The sequence below is a fragment of the Colias philodice genome, chromosome 31 (genome assembly GCF_061535455.1).
Source record: "Colias philodice isolate Cphi_HAF_F1 chromosome 31, ilColPhil1 Martin Lab GWU primary, whole genome shotgun sequence".
Lineage (NCBI taxonomy): Eukaryota > Metazoa > Arthropoda > Insecta > Lepidoptera > Pieridae > Colias > Colias philodice.
Genome location: NC_143116.1, coordinates 3,381,672 through 3,404,130, shown reverse-complemented (window position 1 = coordinate 3,404,130; position 22,459 = coordinate 3,381,672). Strand labels below are relative to the sequence as shown.

The 22,459-nt window shown below is 34.6% G+C and overlaps 2 protein-coding genes and 1 long non-coding RNA gene across 5 annotated transcripts in view; all 3 read right to left on the bottom strand.

Moving 5' to 3' along the window:
• Positions 1-979, bottom strand: part of LOC149475173 (uncharacterized) — a 35,887-nt gene extending 34,908 nt beyond the window's left edge. The window contains exon 1 of the long non-coding RNA XR_016318113.1: positions 731-979. This is a non-coding gene — a long non-coding RNA (uncharacterized LOC149475173). The remainder of the gene's footprint in view (positions 1-730) is intronic.
• A 1,989-nt stretch (positions 980-2,968) lies between these two features.
• LOC149475172 (zinc finger Y-chromosomal protein-like) lies at positions 2,969-10,826 on the bottom strand. The gene is made up of 9 exons (XM_089713718.1): positions 10,689-10,826; positions 10,509-10,619; positions 9,675-10,184; positions 9,050-9,264; positions 8,452-8,556; positions 7,609-7,818; positions 4,291-4,402; positions 3,446-3,547; positions 2,969-3,115 (listed from the first exon to the last, which is right to left on the bottom strand). The coding sequence occupies exons 1-9, from the start codon at positions 10,794-10,796 to the stop codon at positions 2,969-2,971; spliced, it is 1,620 nt and encodes a 539-aa protein (XP_089569844.1). The 5' UTR covers positions 10,797-10,826.
• Positions 10,827-13,006: 2,180 nt separating this feature from the next.
• On the bottom strand, positions 13,007-22,247 carry LOC149475171 (zinc finger Y-chromosomal protein-like). 3 transcript variants are annotated; one of them, XM_089713617.1, is made up of 9 exons: positions 22,102-22,222; positions 21,924-22,030; positions 21,012-21,521; positions 20,311-20,525; positions 19,213-19,317; positions 18,373-18,582; positions 14,746-14,857; positions 13,625-13,726; positions 13,007-13,299 (listed from the first exon to the last, which is right to left on the bottom strand). In XM_089713617.1, exons 2-9 carry the CDS (start codon positions 21,987-21,989, stop codon positions 13,153-13,155), a joined length of 1,467 nt encoding a protein of 488 aa, XP_089569743.1. In that variant the 5' UTR covers positions 21,990-22,030; positions 22,102-22,222; the 3' UTR covers positions 13,007-13,152. The 3 variants fall into 3 exon arrangements, with proteins under 3 accessions (XP_089569743.1, XP_089569742.1, XP_089569741.1); XM_089713616.1 differs by having other exon boundaries at positions 21,924-22,051; positions 22,102-22,189; XM_089713615.1 differs by having other exon boundaries at positions 13,008-13,299; positions 21,924-22,034; positions 22,102-22,247.
• Positions 22,248-22,459: the final 212 nt, after the last annotated feature.

Sequence of the window (22,459 nt, the reverse complement as noted above, 5' to 3'; positions counted from 1 at the left end):
CCGCAAATTACAGAAAAACTCGTAGTCAAAAACCCTGGTGCGTGAGACCGGGGTCACCAACGGTGTAAGTCAAATTCACGTCACCAATGGCGGGTTAACAAAACATGGAAAGGTACATTTGGTCTCATCACAATTTTTTTTTTTATTTTATTATAATAATTCATCACAATTTGGATTTTAATCTAATTTCATAATCCTTTAAAATTATATTTGCCTCCTTGGTACAATGGTTGACGCGTGAGCGTAGAACCGAGGGGTCCTGGGTTCGATTCCCGGTGGAGACGAAGAAAAAAAATGTCTCGGTCTGGCAGGACACAGAAGGCTGATCACCTTATTGTCCCTAAAGAAAATCGATCAGTGAAACAGATGTATAATACATCTGCCCACTAGAGGACATGGGACTTCACTTTTTTTTCTAATAATAAGAAAATCCTTAAAAACTATCCCAATCCATTTTTATCACAGATATCTTAATCTAAAATATAAATTAAGTTACATATTGCCAAGAAACCAATATTAAAAGTAAAAAGGTATAGATAGGTTACCAACTAAACATTCTTGGCCTACCACAAAACTGAAAACAATTTAAACACAGTCTGTGACACAGTCTAACTTTAAACCAGGGATCTGTCACTTTAACAGTTGTCTATGTGGTTGTCTACTTGGTCTTGACGGTCATTCAAAAATTGCTCTTTGTCAGTTACCACCACCTATTTTGGTAAAGGCACACATTGCGGATATAATAGACTACAAGCCCGCATAGGAAAAAAATATGGGTCAAATGAACCACCAGGGGACATATCTAGAACGATAGAAGAGCATAAAATAATAAGATTCATCACTATGCCGTCACTTGTAAGCTGTCCAACTGAGTGCAGATGAGAATTGAAAAGTACAGGTAGACTCGGTAAATTTTGGTCATATATTTTTGTACGGCATTCTTAACCATCGATAGATCCATTAAAAATAATAAGAAACCGCTCAGTGCATGCCGTACAAAAATGGTGGTCCACAAAGTCGGAATTTTTATTTAATTTCCGAGAGTTACCGGGGGTAAATTTGGTCATTTGACCATGTACGGCATCTGTGTCATACTATGCCTATACTGCTTTTAATCCATTATTCCGCAACGCCGTACAAAAATCATGGGGACAAGGGGAAAAAATCGAGTTACAATCCCCTCTCTTTCCCCACTCCAGGGGGTCATTTGACACAACACTAAATAAATTTATTTTTAAAGTATTTTATGCATAGATAATATTTTTTCATGTGCCGTACATTTTCGTTGGTTCAAAGGGGAAAAAACTGTAAAAGAAAAAAATCCATATAGCGAAATGTTTGCTTTATATTTTGATAATAAAATATAAATATACATTACTATTAAGAAGCTCGAGGTGGTTAATTATCACCTTGGAAAGTCGGAGTCAGGTGGAATGGACTCCTTTAAATTGATGAACTAATAAAGAAGCTATGAACGAAAAGATGTGAATTATATGCAATCAGCCCATGAATACAGGTAAAGTCACAAGCAAATCATAGTAATATATACATATTCAAAATGTACAAGTAAAGCGCTTTCAAATGATACCAAACACGGCATATTTATCTTAACTTAATTTTTTACTCTGTATGTTTTGTCCGCTAGAGGGCGCCACATTAGATTTTGTGAATCCCCATATAGCCTTTAGCTAGCTGGTCGCTGGTTATCCAGTGAATAATTCAGACGCTTCTAATGATATCTCATTTGTCGAATTCTGATAAGTAGTTTAGAAGTTACGAGGGAATAGATGAACATACATACATGGCCTGTCAAAATCATAACCCTCCTTTTGCTTTGCCGTAGTCGGGTAAAAATATTTTAATGCCGTACTGTATCAGATGGCCATAAAGCACCCTTAAAATTGTAGCTTTCGTCGCTTTCATCAGCCTAAAAGATGTGGTCTGCACATAAATGTACGGCATCGTTTTTTCCTAATTTATCTATGTTAATACTATTTAAAACAACGAATAAAGTGTAGAAAACTATTATATTTCATTAATCTACGATGTTTAAACTTTTACAAAATTTCAGTTTTTGCATTTCTCTATAACTTTTTTTAGAACGGTTTCTTTTGAACGGCAATACTATACAACAATTGAATTTTACAATATCATGTTAAAAAAAAAGTTCCCGTACAGGGTCAAATGACCTTACAGCTCTATATATCAAGAATACGATGAAATTAAGATGATTATTGGTATACATTTAAAAGAACAATTATTTTTTGACGGCATTGCTTTTAATAGTACTTTTGAGTGCTAGATAATGTTTTGGAACCGAAGCCGTACTTTGTCAAATGACCCCCTGGAGTGGGGAAAGAGAGGGGATTGCAACTCTCGATTTTTTCCCCTTGTCCCCATGATTTTTGTACGGCGTTGCGGAATAATGGATTAAAAGCAGTATAGGCATAGTATGACACAGATGCCGTACATGGTCAAATGACCAAATTTACCCCCGGTAACTCTCGGAAATTAAATAAAAATCCGACTTTGTGGACCACCATTTTTGTACGGCACTGAGCGGTTTCTTATTATTTTTAATGGATCTATCGATGGTTAAGAATGCCGTACAAAAATATATGACCAAAATTTACCGAGTCTACCTGTACTTTTCAATTCTCATCTGCACTCAGTTGGACAGCTTACAAATGACGGCATAGTGATGAATCTTATTATTTTATGCTCTTCTATCGTTCTAGATATGTCCCCTGGTGGTTCATTTGACCCATATTTTTTTCCTATGCGGGCTTGTAGTCTATAATGCAAAGGCGTCATACAGAGTTTTGCTTCTTTAAAACTACGCAACGTATTTTGATACGTTTTTTTAATAGTGATGCTCAAGGAAGGTTTAGTATATAATTTATTAGGTTTTAGACAAAGCGGGCGAAGTTATTAGAGTACAAAAGTGAAAAGGTAAATAAAACACAAATTATTTTTTCCGTTTATTGCCCTTATGTACAAGTTTGTAATGTGTGTGCAAAGCTGCCCGTTGTTTGAATGTATCACCGCAGTCTTCGCACATAAAACTTCTTTCATCCGAATGTATAAGTTGGTGCTCACGGAGCGTTGGTGCCGTCTAGAATATAGAAAATATTAATTAACAATTGGGTAATAAATATTTAGTTTCTTGGTTTTAAAATTAACTAGCGGTCCGCCCCGGCTTCGCTCGTGGTACAAATATAGCCTATAGCCTTCCTCAATAAATGGGCTATCTAACAGTGAAAGAATTTTTCAAATCGGACCCGTAGTTCCTGATATTAGCGTGTTCAAACGAACAAACTCTTCAGCTTTAGATAGCCCATTTATCGAGGAAGGTTATAGGCTAATAAATATCTTCACGGTAAGACCAACAGGAACGGAGCAATGCGAGTGAAACCGCGGGGCACAGCTAGTAGAAAATACATACATAAAACTTCTTGCCACATTCATTACAAACGTGGTCTCTGCTTCTGGCAACACCATGTTTCTTTTGTCTATGATTGCATAACCGCCATTTAGATATAAATAACTGTAAAAAAATAATAAATTAATTAATTTAAAAAAATTGACTTCAGGTTAAGTCTGTATCTATTAAAGATATTTTGTTAAAAAATTGTACAGAAGTTACATTTTAGTTTATTTTTTTAAATGTTTGCTCTGTGTCTGGGTGTAAATTATCTATATACGTATTTATTTAAAATAATAATATACTAGATTTCCGCCCGCGGCTTCGCCCGCGTTTTCAAAGGAAAACCCGCATAGTTCCCGTTCCCGTGGGATTTCCGGGATAAAACCTATCCTATCTGTTAATCCAAGTTACCCTCTATATGTGTGCTAAATTTCATTGTAATCGGTTCAGTAGTTTTTACGTGAAAGAGTAACAAACATCCATACATCCATACATCCATACTTACAAACTTTCGCCTTTATAATAGTATTAAGATTAAGATTATGTACATGTTTATCAGCCATCTGGTTTCCATAACACAAGCGAAAGCTTAGTAGTGCCGTGTGTGAAAATTGTCCTGAAATATGTATTTATTTAACTTGCCTATACACTTAGTAAAAAAACATTAAAAAAACTGAAAAACACGCTACGCTAGATGAAGTCATAAAATTATTGCATTATCACCGATGCTTGATAAGTACAAAGTTTGAATTAAATCTGTCCGTTTAAAGTCAAAATCGAGTGTAAAGGAGTCGGTTACATACAAACATACAGGTGAAGCCAATAACAGCGTGTTTAATTTTTTTCATAGATTAAAAACATACCTTTTTGCAGATATTGCATTTGTACTGTGATTTTCGCAAATGGTAGATGTTTATATGGTTTTGTAGATACGTTCTTGTCGCGAAAATCTTGTTGCAAGTTGAACATTGATACCTAAAAATATTTTAAATTTCAAAATTATTAACTCACTAGCTTTCGCTTCGCGCGAAGCGTTTTCAAAGAGGAACCCGCATAGTTCCCGCTCCCGTGGGATTTCCGGGATAAAACCTATCCTATGTATTAATCCAAGTTACCCTCTATATGTGCGCTAAATTTCATTGTAATCGGTTTAGTTGTATTTGCGTGAAAGAGTAACAAACATACACACACATACACATACATCCATCCTCACAAACTTACGCATTTATAATATTAAGTAAGAAGTAGGATTGTCAATTCTATATTATCTATACTAATATTATAAAGCTGAAGAGTTTGTTTGTTTGTTTGAACGCGCTAATCTCAGAAAATTTTTTTCGGTGTTAGATAGCCCATTTAGACTAGAGTAGATAATTTTTGAAACAAAATAAAATCGCAGTCGGATGAAACCCATTAGAAAAGGAGGGGAATATGATGAAAATAAAAGGAAAAATAAATTACGGTCAATCCGAGTTCGGGAAGTGGGAGGGGGGAGCTTTTAAGAGAAAAAAATGGTTTCTCTCGATTTCCGACAAAACTACAAGTCCTACGGAAAAAAGTTCAATGGCAAAGTTGTAGGTAATTAAAAGTTCTACAACTTTTGTATTCACAATTTTTTCACATAACCTCAAAATTTAGGTGAAAAATTCAAAAAACCAAGTTTTTGGTCTTTTATTTTTATCTACTTCAAAATTTATTTTTATTCTACGAAATTTGGTGGAAACTTACTTTATTATGTCCCAAATACACTGTAATTTATTTGATTGAAAATATTTATTTTTTCGCCTTATTTTGAATTAATACCAAAAAAACAACCTAATTTTCAATCGAAAAGTCACCCGTCAAAATATCAGCTTTTTTCAAAAACTTGGGGAGCCTTTTGTTCATTGAAATCTCTACTTTCATATGGTGTAAAAAAAAATAAACATTACCATAGTAAATGTTCTCAGGAAACGCATACAAACAGTGTGATAATGAACATTTACTAAATCAGGCACACTTCTCGAACGACCTGAAATGTTTTTATCGACATCATTTTGCTTTTGAATATGCTGTAAAATATTAGTTGTATCGTAACTTACAACAGATGATTTTTTTTCTTTTGAAATATTACCGAAAAGCCGATACAAGAGAAAATATAGAGTTTGGTATTAATTCAAAATAAGGCGAAAAAATAAATATTTTCAATCAAATAAATTACAGTGTATTTGGGACATAATAAAGTATGTTTCCACCAAATTTCGTAGAAAAAAAATAAATTTTGAAGTAGATAAAAATAAAAGACCAAAAACTTGGTTTTTTCAATTTTTCACCTAAATTTTGAGGTTATGTGAAAAAATTGTGAATACAAAATATGTAGAACTTTTAATTACCTACAACTTTGCTATTGAACTTTTTTCCGTAGGACTTGAAGTTTTGTCGGAAATCGAGAGAAACCATTTTTTTATTTATTTATTTATTTATTTTATTTATTTATTTAAAAAAGGCTTACCAACTAGATACATAATTTTTTGTTCAAACAATTCAATATTTACTTAAAATAAACATTAGTATTTACGTATCTAAATTACAGGTAGGCACCGCTTTAACAATTTTTCATAAAAATTAAATTATATCTAAATTGAAACCAAAAAGTAAAAACTTAAATTACAATTTGTTTAATGTTTTAACAATATGCTTTTTGAACGAGCTTAGTTTTGAAAAATAAATATCTGTGTTATGATCAACTGCAAATATTCTATTATATAATTTTAAAATAAGTTGTAACGGGGAGTTCGAACCATATTTATTTTTTGAAAATTTTGTGTACATAGGGCAAAAAGTACTTAGCCGACAATTATAGATAGGCACCGAGAGACCAATTTGCGACAACAGTGATGGACAGTCTATCTCATTGTTTAATAATTTATGTAGGCATATTAGCTGTGACGCGCTTCTGCGCGCTTCCAAAGACTCCATTTTAAAAAAGTTTAGCTTTTCGCTATAATTTGTAAGAATATTGTTTTTGGTGATATAACTTAATCTATTAATAAATTTTTTCTGTACTGATTCAATACGAGTAATATATTTTTTATAGTAAGGACACCAGACAACTGAATTGTATTCAAGGTTGGACCTTACGAGAGAATTATAAAGTACTTTCATAGCGAGAGTAGATTTAAAATCCTGTGTATTACGAAAAATAAAACCTAGCATTTTAAAACTTTTGCGAACCACCAGATCTATATGTGTATCAAATCTGCATTCCTCATCCAATGTAATACCTAAGTCTTTAAGATTGTACTTTTGATTAATAGCAATATCATCAGTTTTATAAGTTGTTTTGAATCTAACATGTTTTCTGGAAAGTTTTATAAAATTACATTTACTTCCATTCAGTTGCATTAGGTTATTCTTACACCAGAGAGATACTCGATTTATATCACCCTGCAGTTTTTGTTGGTCTTGAGAGCAATTTACCGATCTGAAAAGTTTCAAGTCGTCCGCATAAACCTCATATTCAGATTCTAAGATAACATTTGTAATGTCGTTAATAAATAATGTAAACAATAATGGGCCTAGATGGGAGCCTTGGGGAACTCCAGATAACTGATAGTATTCTTTAGACTGATATCCGCTAAGCCTAACTGTTTGTGGTCTAAGGTATAAGTAAGACTGCAACCAGAGTAAAACCTGTTCTGAAAGACAAAAAGTGTCCCTAAGTTTTTTTATTAGCAGATGATGATTCACTGTATCAAAGGCCTTACTGAAATCAGTGTAGATTGCGTCGACCTCATTACCGTTACTTATTTTTGTTATTACTGAGTTAGTGAAACTTAGCAAATTGGTAAGTGTCGAACGTTTTTCTCTTAAAAGCTCCCCCCTCCCACTTCCCGAACTCGGATTGACCGTAATTTATTTTTCCTTTTATTTTCATCATATTCCCCTCCTTTTCTAATGGGTTTCATCCGACTGCGATTTTTTTTATCTTTTTGTTATTTTTAAAGGCTTCTACCCCAGTCTAATTTATCGAGGAAAGTTATAGGCTATATATTACCACCCTAAGACCAACAGGAGCGGAACACTGCGGATGAAACCGCGGAGTTCAGCTAGTGTTAGATAATATAAATTATAATTCATAATATATCCATGATAATCTTATTTCATTTTATAAAACCTAAAATAAATAAAAAAGAACTTACGCTCGTTCCGAATGATTGACGCTGTTATTCAAATGATTCCTATAACTCTTTATATTCTTACATTGCACTTTACATACGTCACAATATGATAATTTTTTAGCCAACATTACACATTGTGTCGCCATGTGTGAATCTAGGCGACTTTTCGTTTTGAACGTCAATCGACAATGGTCACATTGATATTGTATCCGTTCCGCTTTGTGGATGTGTCTGTGAATGAATAAAATTTTATTATCTATACTTAATAAATAATACTTAATGTATACTAATATTATAAAGCTGAAGAGTTTGTTTGTTTGAGCGCGCTAATCTCAAGAACTACTGGTCCGATTTGAAAAATTATTTCGGTGTTAGATAGCCCATTTATCGAGGAAGGCTATAGGTTATATATCATCACGTTAAGACCAACGGGAGCGGATCCACGCGGGTGAAACCGCGGGGCGCAGCTAGTATATAATAAAATCATAGGAAAGTCAAAACTGTATATTGGATATTTTTTTTAAATAATACTTGGGGCGTCATCTACAATAGATACCGAAGCCAAAAATACAGTTATCACAATTTTCGTCTGTTTGTCTGTATGTATATCCGGGCTAATCTGAAAAAATTACTGCATGGATTTACTTCAAATTTGGTATAGAGATAGCTTGAGACCTGAGGAATGACAGGATACGTTTTATACGAAAAACTTTCGCATTTATAATATTAGTAGGATATAATTATAAATTTTTAACGAAAAGGGAATGCACCTGCAATGCGTCAGACCACATTTAAAGTAAAACTTGAGTGTGAGTATGACTTTTTGTATAGATTATTTTAAGTTTGAGTTTGAGACATACTTACGCGATATGTTTTCTCAATGTATTCTTCCCTTTGAAGTTTCTACCACATTCCGAGCATGTGATTTTATTATGTACGGTCATGTGACTCTCTAATTCCTCTGCAGACCTGAAAGAAAGTGTATTTACATATAAAGTTTTTGGTCATACAACTTTAATAAAAAATTAATTAAACCAACATCTAAAAATTGTATGAGTAGCTGATGTTATATGCCATTTCCATTTTTATCTATACTAATATTATAATTTATAAAGCTGAAGAGTTTGTTTGTTTGTTTGAACGCGCTAATCTCAGGAACTACTGGCCCGATTTGAAAAATTCTTTCGGTGTTAGATAGCCCTTTTATCGAGGAAGGCTATAGGTTATATATCATCACGCCAAGACCAACAGAAGCAGAGTCACGCGAAACCGCGGAGCGCAGCTAGTACCTGGGGCCACTGAAAATCAGTGCTGTGCTGCTGAAGGCACAGCAAAATACTGAGTTGGTCCCCTTTTTGCTAAAGAGCTACCACACTTTTGTCTTTTTCTCTGTTTTTTCTCGTATATTTGTTGTTGGCCTTTGGCAAAATAAATTCTTTCTTTCTTTCTTCTTTCTACTTACATAAAGACACTGTCACATTGGTCACAATGCACTTTCCCAGCCTCATCCTCTAAATGCTTATCAGTACAATGCATAATCGCAGCGCGATGTGAACAAGTCTCGTATCTACAGAAGACACAGCGATAAGACACATAGTGGCTTCTTTCATGTATATGTAAGAGGTATTGACTGGAGAATCGTGTTTCGCATATTTTACACATATATTCTCCTACGCTCTGTAAAACAAATGTTTTTAAGTTATTTTGGGTATGTGGTAAGTAATTTGACTAATTGACATTTTCACGGTTCCATAACGAACCTATGTCTCTTTGTATGCTTTAATCTTTAAAACTATGCAGTGGATTTTGATGCGGTTTTTTAATAGATAGAGTGATTCAAGAGGAAGGTTTTAGTATTTAATTTATTACGTTTTAGACAAAACGGGCCAAGCCTCGGGCGGATATCTAGTCTTCTATGCTAGTCATAATAAAAATGAAGTGTGTTGGTAAGCGCTAAACTCGTGCTGATCTGATTTTGTTAATTCATTTTTATTCCTTGAAGTACGAGGATGGTTATAATGGAGAGTAAACGTAAATATGTACCACGGGTGCAGCCGTGGCGCACCGCTAGTATTTAAATTTCTTACCTCGCTGTGATTCTTTTTCACATGTAAATCAGAAGTATCCTCTCTCATAAACCCAAGCACACATGTATCACATTTAAAAGGTACTTTCTTGTAATTTGGTTGACTTCTCTTTTCTTCTCTATTCGCTACTAACTCTTCTTCTGTATAAGTTACTGTTTTGAACTTTTTCTTAAATTCATTTTCATTTAAACACTTAATTCTAACATTATTCTTTAAATCTTGTAAATTTGTTTTATCTGTATCTTTTATATTAATGTTTCCTTTATTTGGTTCAGCTTTATTTTTTATCTGGTTGTCCTTTTGATTTGTGTAATCTATAGTTTGAATTATATCTGTATCTTCAATACTTTCGTTAAAATCGTGGATTTCAAAGTCTATATATTCATCTTTTAAATTAATTGCTGTAGTTGATTCTAATTTTATTTCGTCAACTTCTTCGTCAAAATAAAATTCATAATCATACAAATTTTTTGTACTACTTGTTAATGTGCTTACTGAATTGAGTTTGCTCTGAAAATTATAAGTTTAAATAAATATTTAATAGTACGAGATCCCACAGCAGGATTAGTGCGTTCATAGTTTTTTGCTAAAACTAAAATCCTACTAATCCTATCCTACTATAAGTTTGTTACTCTTTCACGCAAATACTACTGAACCGATTACTATGAAATTTAGCACACACATAGAGGGCCCGGAAATCCCACGGGGACGGAAACTATACGGGTTTTTCTTTGAAAACGCGGGCGAAGCCGCGGAAGGCTAGTAATCTATATATAGTTTTTAATAATATGATTATAAGATAAGATAATGAAATTTGATTAAAAATGTAAGTACCTTGTCCGCTGCTAATAAATTCTGCAATCTTATAGCTTTTTGTTTGAAATCGTAGAACTTAACCATAATCGCCTTGCACTCCCAACAAATTTCACCATTTGATGTAGCTATCTGTAATTTCAATTGATCTGAGAAACACAAACTCTTAAAAACGAATTTAGTAATTATTTGATGACTGACCTCCCTCATATTAAGTTTTGTAAGTAGAAATTTCAAATCTGTGATCGGACTTGTGGTCCTTCCAGTGCTAAAGCACGTTTTACAAATTTTATTTAAGTTTTCAGTCATGTTTCGAAACTTCTCGATAACAAAAAATAAATCGAAGCCATCTGCCATTTATAGTCCTTTCCACCTAAGATGATTTCTGTGACACATGGATTTTTGACACGTATAGAGATGTCTTTACTGAAATCATATCAATTGTTTTCGATAATCGATAATATTTTATATGGAAATTAAATCGATTTACCAAAATTAGTTTTTTCGGCATTTCGCCAACAATTAACTAAGGAAACTTAGCAAACAACAGCAACAAAAAGTCAACAATAACAATTAGTAACAATAACAGAATACCACGTAAAGTATCATTATAAAATTGCAACTTATATACAAGGTTGAGGCACTCGTACAGACGATTGTCTCGATTGACAAACGATCACAAGATGGGCGCCGATTATATGATTTTCCAACTCTATGATTTTTCAACGATCCATTTCATGTACACAAATTGCGTAGGTATTATATTTTTGTGTTATTTTATTTTATTTTTCATTATATTAAACTAAACAATACTGTTTTCGATTTATAACTTTAAGATGTTTTATTTTTATATTTTTGGCAATAATTCCGCCATAAAATAAAAATATTATGCACTAAAATTATTTTGGCGTTTTAAACATAAAAATCGTAATTCGGAACACGATGAAGTGTCACAGGAATCATCATAGGTGAAAAGGCTCGGTGAAAAGGACTATAGAAGATAGGTAGGTATATAATAAGTCAAATTCAAAGTGGAATGTCATTTCAATTTTTAATTTTTTTTATAGGTTGTGGATACATGGTATATTGTAGCATTATATTGGCTGTTTTCCAATTACAGAGCATAATGCGACTCAGTGGCGCACAATGCCGAATTATGCTGATGCTTAATTGGAACCAAGACGTGAAACGCACCAGCAGGTTGCGCTAAGTTCAGTGTTGAAAAAAAAAATATTCATAGAGTTAGCACTCATTAATGTGTAAATAAAGTGGTATAGATAATAATTGGTTGAAAACTATTTACGGTTATTTTAAGTTATTTGGATTTTGATTATGTCATTAACATTTTTTTCAATGTTTGTACCTTCATCCATACTTATATTTATTTTAATAACACAATTTGAATTAACTTTGATTATTTCGAAAAAACTACAATGAAACGAAAGCTTTAAAATTTTTCCAACAATTAATAATTACTAACGATAAATCGATTGCACGCATCAATTCACGCGCATTACTTTTAAGAGTGCTCGATTGTGCGAAGCGTTTCTGTAGTTGGAACATTCAACGTTAATCATTATGCCGCATAATGCGCTCTAGTGCTGTAATTGGAAAACACGGATTATATAAATTTATAAAGAATAGAAAAAATTCGATCACGAGGCGGGACTCGAACCCGCATCCTTCGCGCCATTCCGGGGCGGATGCCTAACCAACTCAGCCACTCGTGACCCGCCTGAGCAATCGAATTTATTCCATTCCTTCAGTTTTATGTGTCTTAAGGGCAAGCTTAAGGGACACACCGCGCGCCATCTATTGAGATGATTTAACAACCATCTCAACCAATATGAAGCACTTTTCAGTGAATACAATATTGTAACGATGGAACACGACCTTTTGTTGAATTTATATTTTTTTGGTTTTTATGGCATTCAAATGCTTTATAAATATAAATTTATAAAGAATAGAAAAAATTCGATCACGAGGCGGGACTCGAACCCGCATCCTTCGCGCCATTCCGGGGCGGATGCCTAACCAACTCAGCCACTCGTGACCCTCCTGAGCAATCGAATTTATTCCATTCCTTCAGTTTTATGTGTCATAAGGGACACACCGCGCGCCATCTATTGAGATGATTTAACAACCATCTCAACCAATATGAAGCACTTTTCAGTGAATACAATATTGTAACGATGGAACACGACCTTTTGTTGAATTTATATTTTTTTGGTTTTTATGGCATTCAAATGCTTTATAAATATAAATTTATAATTCCCTTATTAATTGCTTTATAAATATGAATTTATAGTTCGAGTCCCGCCTCGTGATCGAATTTTTTCTATTCTTTATAAATTTATATTTATAAAGCATTTGAATGCCATAAAAACCAAAAAAATATAAATTCAACAAAAGGTCGTGTTCCATCGTTACAATATTGTATTCACTGAAAAGTGCTTCATATTGGTTGAGATGGTTGTTAAATCATCTCAATAGATGGCGCGGATGGTATTTAAATCTGATTTATAAATTCCACATACGCAACGTATTTTGATACGTTTTTTTTAATAGTCATGCTCAAGGAAGGTTTAGTATATAATTTATTAGGTTTTTAGACAAAGCGGGCGATTATTAGAGTACAAAAGTGAAAAGGTAAATAAAACACAAATTATTTTTTCCGTTTAATGCCCTTATGTACAAGTTTATAATGTTTGTACAAAGCTGCCCGTTGTTTGAATGTATCACCGCAGTCTTCGCACATAAAACTTCTTTCATCCGAATGTATAAGTTGGTGCCCACGGAGCGTTATTGCCGTCTAGAATATAGAAAATATTAATTATCAATTGTGTAATAAATATTTAGTTTCTTAGTTTTAAAATTAACTAGCGGTCCGCCCCGGCTTCGCTCGTGGTACAAATATAGCCTATAGCCTTCCTCAATAAATGGGCTATCTAATAGTGAAAGAATTTTTCAAATCGGACCAGAGTTCCTGATATTAGCGTGTTCAAACGAACAAACTCTTCCGCTTTAGCCCATTTATCGAGGAAGGTTATAGGCTAATAAATATCTTCACGGTAAGACCAACAGGAACGGAGCAATGCGAGTGAAACCGCGGGGCACAGCTAGTAGAAAATACATACATAAAACTTCTTGCCACATTCATTACAAACGTGGTCTCTGCTTCTGGCAACACCATGTTTCTTTTGTCTATGATTGAATAACCGCCATTTAGATATACATAACTGTAAAAAAAAAATTGATTAATAAAAAAAAATATAAACTTCAGGTTTTAAAAATGACTTTATATAATTTTTTAGTTTAAGTTTGAATCTATTAAAGATATTTTGTTAAAAATTTGTACAAAAGTTACTTTTTAGTTTCTTTTCTTTAAATGTTTGCTCTGTGTCTGGGTGTAAATTATCTATATAAGTACTAGCTTTCCGCCCGCGGCTTCGCCCGCTTTGTGCTTTAAACTATCCTATCTCTCAAGATGGATCGAACTGCACATGGTGTGCGAATTTTATTATAATCGGTTAAGTGGTTTAGGAGTCCATTGAGGACAAACATTGTGACACGAGATTTATATATATTAAGATTTATTTAAAATTATATATAAGTATGTTTATCAGCCATCTGGTTTCCATAACACAAGCAAAAGCTTAGTATGAGATCATGCCATGTGTGAAAAATTGTCCTGAAATATTTATTTATTTAACTTGCCTATAATACACTTAGTACAAAAATAATTAAAAGAAAAAAAAAATACGTGTGTCACTCGAGGACTGCCGCGGTTGCGCTATTGCATAGCATCGCATCGCTGTGCCGGTTGGAGTGGGGGGTGTTAGGTTTTTTCGTTACGGAATTTTTACATTCGGTCGCCGCGCTCAAAGTCTGAGATAAAAGCTTAAAAAAAACTGAAAAACACGCTAATAAAATCTCATAAAATTATTGTATTATCACCGATGCTTGATAAGTAAAAAGTTTGAATAAAATCTGTCCATTTAAAGTAGGTCTTAATCGAGTCTAAAGGAGTCGGTTACATACCAACATACAGGTGAAGCTAATAAACGTGTTAACATTTTAAGCTATTGCATAGCTTTTATCTCAGACTTTGAGCGCGGCGACCGAATGTAAAAATTCCGTAACGAAAAAACCTAACACCCCCCACTCCAGTGGGCACAGCGATGCGATGCTATGCAATAGCGCAACCGCGGTAGTCGAGAGTGACACATGTATTTTTTTTAACAGATCAAATACATACCTCTTTGCAGATATTGCATTTATACTGTGATTTTCGCAAATGGTAGAATGTTATATGTTTTTGTAGATACCGTTTTGATGCGAAACTCTTGTTGCAAGTTGCACATTTGTACCTAAAAATATTTTAAATTTCAAAATTATTAACTCGCTAGCTTTCCGCCCGCAGCTTCGCCCGCGTTCTCAAAGAAAAACCCGCATAGTTCCCGCTCCCGTGGGATTTCCGGGATAAAACCTATGCTATGTATTAATCAAGTTACCCTCTATATGTGCGCTAAATTTCATTGTAATCGGTTTAGTATTTGCGTGAAAGAGTAACAAACATACACACACATACACATACATCCATCCTCATAAACTTTCGCCACAGTATTACAATATCTATACAGTACGGAAACGAATGTACTTGTGCAGAGAAACGGACGGGAACTGGCGGAGGGTCGGGCGACGCGGGCCGCGTACCGCAAACACGCTTAGTTTGCATTACCTAGCGCGAAAGGACGACGCAGTCGTATTTTTTGTGTAATAATTTTATTATACATACTTACACATTCTATTATGGCGCGCACAAACTGTTCCGTGTACGGATGTAAATCTACATTGAAATCCCAGAAGGAAACAATATTTCAGAAAGATTGTATTTGTATCTGTTGAATTTAAATCAAAGCTATGTATATGTTGTCCTCATTATTTTCTTATCAGATTGTTCATCCCAATGCGAATGCATTTACTAGCTAAATGTTATAATATACAATTAGGAACATCCAAAAATAAAGTGTCACGTAAATATTTAGCAGTGCAATATATGTAATTATATATAAAAGAACAAATAATTACATCAGATTTAATAATCGAAATTATTTTGAATGTACATATACATAAATGATTACATCATAATAGTAAAAATCACAATTGTTTTAATTCCAATTTGTTGCAACCCTTTTTTTTTATAGTGGGGAAATCTTCTTAGATACCCCCGGCTCCCGGGGATGGAGCCGTGGTTATGTCGGATTTTTACCGACTAAAACCCCACTCTGTTCCATCGCGCTGCTTTGGACGGAACTGCGGGAACGGTTACGACTCTACCGCGTGTCCCGCCCAGCAGATGCCCGTTTCCAGGCCCACCACTAGAACCCCCCTCGCTGGTGGCTGCTGGAACGAAGGCTTACGCCACCAACGCGCAGACGATGGATCTTTCCCCGCTCCATCATCCGCGTTCCCCCGAACCCCCGACCCCAACACCGTCCGGCCGGAGAGTGCACGCCGGAAGGTCCTCCGATGTGTGAAATACACGTCGGGGGACCCTCCAGCGCACTTTTATAGAGATTACCTCGCAGCCCCCACCTCACCAGAGGTGGCGGCCCTCGGTCCGGCCCCACGGACCGGATTACGAGTTGGCAGACGGCCGTTTTACAGCGGCCGCCGCCCCACACCTCTCTGCAGGAGTCTCCGCGCGTCATCACAATGACGCGTCGGGATCCCGCCCTCCGCTGCACGGCGTGGCTTGCTAAACCAGCGAGCCCGCCGCGCCGCGACCTTTGGCCGCCATCCACCGCCGCATAAAAGCCGGCTCCTCTCTGGCACAGTTGAGAGATATATACGTACATACAGTTAGGAAACTAAGCCCCTGCGATGAAATTATGACGTATAGCTATAGGGCTGATACCTTTTTGATATTTACCGACTTCAAAAATAAAGGAGGAGGTTATCAATTCGGCCTGTATATTTCTGTTTGCTTTTTTTTCCACCGTTGATTTTGTGGTAATTTTGAGATTAAAACCCGTTAAAATACAAAAATGGTGTAGCCTTAATATGACTTTACAAGAAGAAACAATCCGAATTAATACACCTTGTAAAAGTAAATACGTTTTTATCAGTGCTATATTTCGAAATCTTGTTTTGTTATGGACGCCGAAGGCTATTTAATGTACCTAAATTATTTATATTGCTTGATATTTGTATTATACCTATATTCAATAATTATTTTAAACCAGAATTTACAATACTTGTATGTAGGTATACCTACTAAATTATTTTTAAAACGATAAATTAAATTAAATTAAAAAACACAAAATATGCAAAAATAAATTAAAATTATTATTACACGAGCATAGAACCTTCACCTTTTTTGTTTTTGGATGAAAAAGAAAATAGTTTGACAGGCTTAGTGCTTGACAAAGTGGTGACGTCACGTATCGATAAAATTACAATAATATATTATAATATCTATCTTTTTCTTCCCTAATATTGCACATAAATTTAAACAAGATTTTTTTAAGGTTTCCATTTTTTTAGATTTTTGTGCTCTTCTAGATTGCGTAAAAAATAGATGCGATCTTTAAACAGACTGGACTCCTAATAGTGACTATTTGTAGCTATCATTTTGTTAGAAAATATATCAACATAATTTAAAACTCATGCTGCCATATCTATAGAAATGAAAAAAAAAAAGAGTGTGTGTATTTATGGAAAAAATACTAGAATATACAACTTGAACATAGTTATCAATTTTCATACCACCTAGAACTAACTTCATGCTGTGAAATTTAGGTGTCGGTGTGCGCGCGCATCGTAAAAATTCACTCTCATCATTTTTCTCCATCGCGCCAAAAGAAGTATAACTTCAATAGTCTCTTTTTAACTTGTAGTCAGATACAGTATTTACAAATATATTTATTGAAAGGGCTACAAACTGAAACAATCGATATTTATTTAACGTGAATTGACATCACTGAACTTTTTTCGTATCTTTGTCATTCAAAATCTGTGGATGTGTCACCCGCTACTATCGATCCCCCTCAATACCCTTAGGATACTCGTAAAAAACGCTTGCTTGTGTGCGTGAGCCATTTCGGACGTTTTGTATGAAGTTTCCTTACTGTATATATCTGTATATTGTGTCTCTGGTCCACAAACAGGACCTCTGCCGTCGGGTCAGTCGAGGCCTCCCAACCCCGACTGCCGTTCAGCGCCACCTTTGCCTAGTGGACACGGGGTCCGCCAAGCCACGACCTCTGGTCGCCATCCCACGCCGCACACAGCGGCTGCTGGGCCACACCTAGCCCTGGCCGTCGGGCCGGTCGAATCTCCCCGACTCTAAACCAGCCGTTCAGCCCCTCGCTGGTCCAATTTCGCTTCACTCAGAGGGCCATAACTCTGAGCTACTGAGCCCCTCCGCCGCGACAAGGCCTGGACCGTTGGGGGGAATTTGTTGCAACCCTAGCATATTTTCGTGTGTGTATCGCGCGACATCAAAGGCGTTGCCTTACTGTAGGAAATAATATTGTAATACTGTGCTTTCGCATTTATAATATTAAGTAAGAAGTAGGATTGTCAATTCTATATTATCTATACTAATATTATAAAGCTGAAGAGTTTGTTTGTTTGTTTGAACGCGCTAATCTCAGGAATTACTGGTACGATTTGAAAAATTCTTTCGGTGTTAGATAGCCCATTTATCGAGGAAAGTTATAGGCCATATATCATCAGCCTAAGACCAACAGGAGCGGAACACTGCGGGTGAAACCGCGGAGTTCAGCTAGTGTTAGATAATATAAATTATAATTCATAATATATCCATAATAATCTTATTTCATTTTATATAACCTAAAATAAATAAAAAAGAACTTACGCTCGTTCCGAATGATTGACGCTGTAATTCAAATGATCCCTATAATTCTTTATATTCTTACATTGCACTTTACATACGTCACAATATGATAGTTTCTTAGCCAACATTACACTATGTGTCGCCATGTGTGATTCTAGGCGATTTTTAGTTTTGAACGTCAATCGACAATGGTCACATTTATATTGTATCCGTTCCGCTTTGTGGATGTGTCTGTGAATGAATAAAATTTTATTATCTATACATCTATAATAAATACTTAATCTATACTAATATTATAAAGCTGAAGAGTTTGTTTGAACGCGCTAGTCTCAAGATCTACTGGTTCGATTTGAAAAATTATTTCGGTGTTAGATAGCCCATTTATCGAGGAAGGCTATAGGTTATATATCATCACGTTAAGTCCAACGGGAGCGGATCCACGCGGGTGAAACCACGGGGCGCAGCTTGTATATAATAAAATCGTAGGAAAGTCAAACTGTATATTGGATATTTTTTTTAAATAATACTTGGGGCGTGATCTACAATAGATACCGAAGCCAAAAATACAGTTATCAAAATTTTCGTCTGTTTGTATGTATGTCCTGGCTAATCTGGAAAATTACTGCATGGATTTACTTCAAATTTGGTATAGAGATAGCTTGAGACCTGAGGAATGACACAGGATACGTTTTATACGAAAAACTTTCGCATTTATAATATTAGTAGGATATAAAATTATAAATTTTTAACGAAAAGGGAATGCACCTGCAATGCGTCAGACCACATTTAAAGTAAAACTTGAGTGTGAGTATGACCTTTTGTATGAGTTATTTTAACTTTGAGTTTGAGAGACGCACTTACGCGATATGTTTCCTCAGTGCGTAATTCCCTTTGAAGTTTCTACCACATTCCGAACATTTGATTTTATTATGTACGGACATGTGACTCTCTAATTCCTCTGCAGACCTGAAAGAAAGTGTATTTATAGAGTCTGGCCAGCCAAAGCTGAACCCAGTTAAGGGCGGCAAATTTACAAAATATGGACCTGGTAACATCAGCTTAGTTAGGAAAAAAAAATTTTGATACTTTTGATATTCTTAGAGGTGATCATAGTATATGGGTACATTAGGTACACAACAAATAAGGATTTAAAAGTTATTAAAGGATGTTGTAGCCCTGTCAATAAAACATTTGACTTACATTTTTTTTTGTATTTACTAATCATTGTAACTCTTTATATTTACTAATTATTATAAATAAAAGCTGCCGCACAGCATTCTTTATAGTTTTACCCATATTTCAACACTAAAACCTTTAAATTCGCAAATAATTTGACCCGTTTTCAACAATACTGACAACTAACTACGCAGAAACGCCATGATAACATTCCAGATAATGTGGCCGCTACAAAAAACACTGGGTTCAGCTTTGGCTGGCCAGACTCTAAAGTTGTTTGTCAAACAACTTAAATAATAAATTAATTAATGCCAAAATCTAAAAATTATAAGAGTAGCCGATGTTATATGCAGATATTTCAGTTTATATTTTAAAGCAAAAAATCATGTCTTTCAGACGTATGGAAGGTTTCTGAATTAAGTAAATGCTTATCTATACTAATATTATTAAGCTGAAGAGTTTGTTTGTTTGAACATGCTAATCTCAGGAACCACTGGTCCGATTTGAAAAATTCTTTCGGTGTTAGATATCGAGGAAGGCTATAGGTTATATATCATCACGCCAAGACCAACAGGAGCAGAGCCACGCAAAACCGCGGAGCGCAGCTAGTACCTGGGGCCACTGAAAATCAGTGCTGTGCTGCTGAAGGCACAGCAAAATACTGAGTTGGTCCCCTTTTTGCTAAAGGGCTGCCACACTTGTCTTTTTCTCTGTTTTTCCTGGTATATTTGTTGTTGGCCTTTGGCAAAATAAATTCTTTCTTTCTTTCTTCTTTCTACTTACATAAAGACACTGTCACATTGGCCACAATGCACTTTCCCAGCCTCATCCTCTAAATGCTTATCTGTACAATGCATAATCGCAGCGCGATGTGAACAAGTCTCGTATCTACAGAAGACACAGCGATAAGACACATAGTGGCTTCTTTCATGTATATGTAAGAGGTATTGACTGGAGAATCGCGTTTCGCATATTTTACACATATATTCTCCTACGCTCTGTAAAATAAATGTTTTTAAGTTATTTTGGGTTATGTGGTAAGTAATTTGACTAATTGACATTTTTACGGTTCCATAACGAACCTATGTCTCTTTGTATGCTTTAATCCCTCACGCGTCCAACTATAACATACTGATTTAGTTATGAGCAAACAATGTACGTAGGACGCGTGACGGTTTAATCTTTAAAACTATGCAGTGGATTTTGATGCGGTTTTTTAATAGATAGAGTGATTCAAGAGGAAGGTTTTAGTATTTAATTTATTACGTTTTAGACAAAACGGGCCAAGCCTCGGGCGGATATCTAGTCTTCTATGCTAGTCATAATAAAAATGAAGTGTGTTGGTAAGCGCTAAACTCGTGCTGATCTGATTTCGTTAATTCATTTTTATTCCTTGAAGTACGAGGATGGTTATAATGGAGAGTAAACGTAAATATGTACCACGGGTGCAGCCGTGGCGCACCGCTAGTATTTAAATTTCTTACCTCGCTGTGATTCTTTTTCACATGTAAATCAAAAGTATCCTCTCTCATAAACCCAAGCACACATGTATCACATTTAAAAGGTACTTTCTTGTAATTTGGTTGACTTCTCTTTTCTTCTCTATTCGCTAATAACTCTTCTTCTGTATAAATTACTGTTTTGAACTTTCTCTTAAAATCAATTTCATTTAAACACTTAATTTTAACATTATTCTTTAAATCTTGAAAATTTGTTTTATCTGTATCTTTTATATTATTTTTTTCTTCATTTGTCTCAGCTTTATTTATTATTTGTTTTTCCTTTTGATTTGTGTTATCTATATTTTTAATTATATCTGTTTCTTCATTATTTTCATTGAAATCATGGATTTCAAAGTCTATATATTCATCTTTTAAATTAATTGCTGTAGTTGATTCTAATTTAATTTCGTCAACTTCTCTGTCATAATAAAATTCATAATCATACAATTGTTTTGTACTGCTTGTTAATGTGCTTACTGATTTGAGTTTGCTCTGAAAATTATAAGTTTAAATAAATATTTAATAGTATGAGATCCCACAGCAGGATTATATAGTAGTTCATAGTTTTTTGCTAAAACCAAAATCCTACTAATCCTATCCTACTATAATATTATAAATGCGAAAGTTTGTGAGGATGTGTATGTGTGTGTTTGTTACTCTTTCACGCAAATACTACTGAACCGATTACTATGAAATTTAGCACACATACCTTTAATGGGTAACTTGGATTAACACATAGGTTTCATCCCGGAAATCCCACGGGATCGGAAACTATGCGGGTTTTTCTTTGAAAACGCGGGCGAAGCCGCGGACGGAAAGCTAGTAATCTATATATAGTTTTTAATAATATGGATATAGGATAAGATAATGAAATTTGATTAAAAATGTAAGTACCTTGTCCGCTGCTAATAAATTCTGCAATCTTATAGCTTTTTGCTTGAAATCGTAGAACTTAACCATAATCGCCTTGCACTCCCAACAAATTTCACCATTTGATGTATCTATCTGTAATTTCAATTGATCTGAGAAACACAAACTTAAAAACGAATTTTGTAATTATTTGATGACTGACCTCCCTCATATTAAGTTTTGTAAGTAGAAATTTCAAATCTGTGATCGGACTTGTGGTCCTTCCAGTGCTAAAGCACGTTTTACAAATTTTATTTAAGTTTTCAGTCATGTTTCAAAACTTCTCGATAACAAAAAAAATCGAAGCCATTTTTATGACCTAAGTCAAATTCTCTAGCTAAATTCAAAGTGAAATGTCATTTCAATTTTAAAAAAATTTTATAGGTTGGGGATACATGGTACCTATATTCTAGCATTATATTATAATAGGTGGAATGAGGGTTCAATTGTATTAAATAAATTCGAATGCTCATAAGTATTTAAATCTGATTCATAAATTCTCATAATTCCTGTTTAGCAAA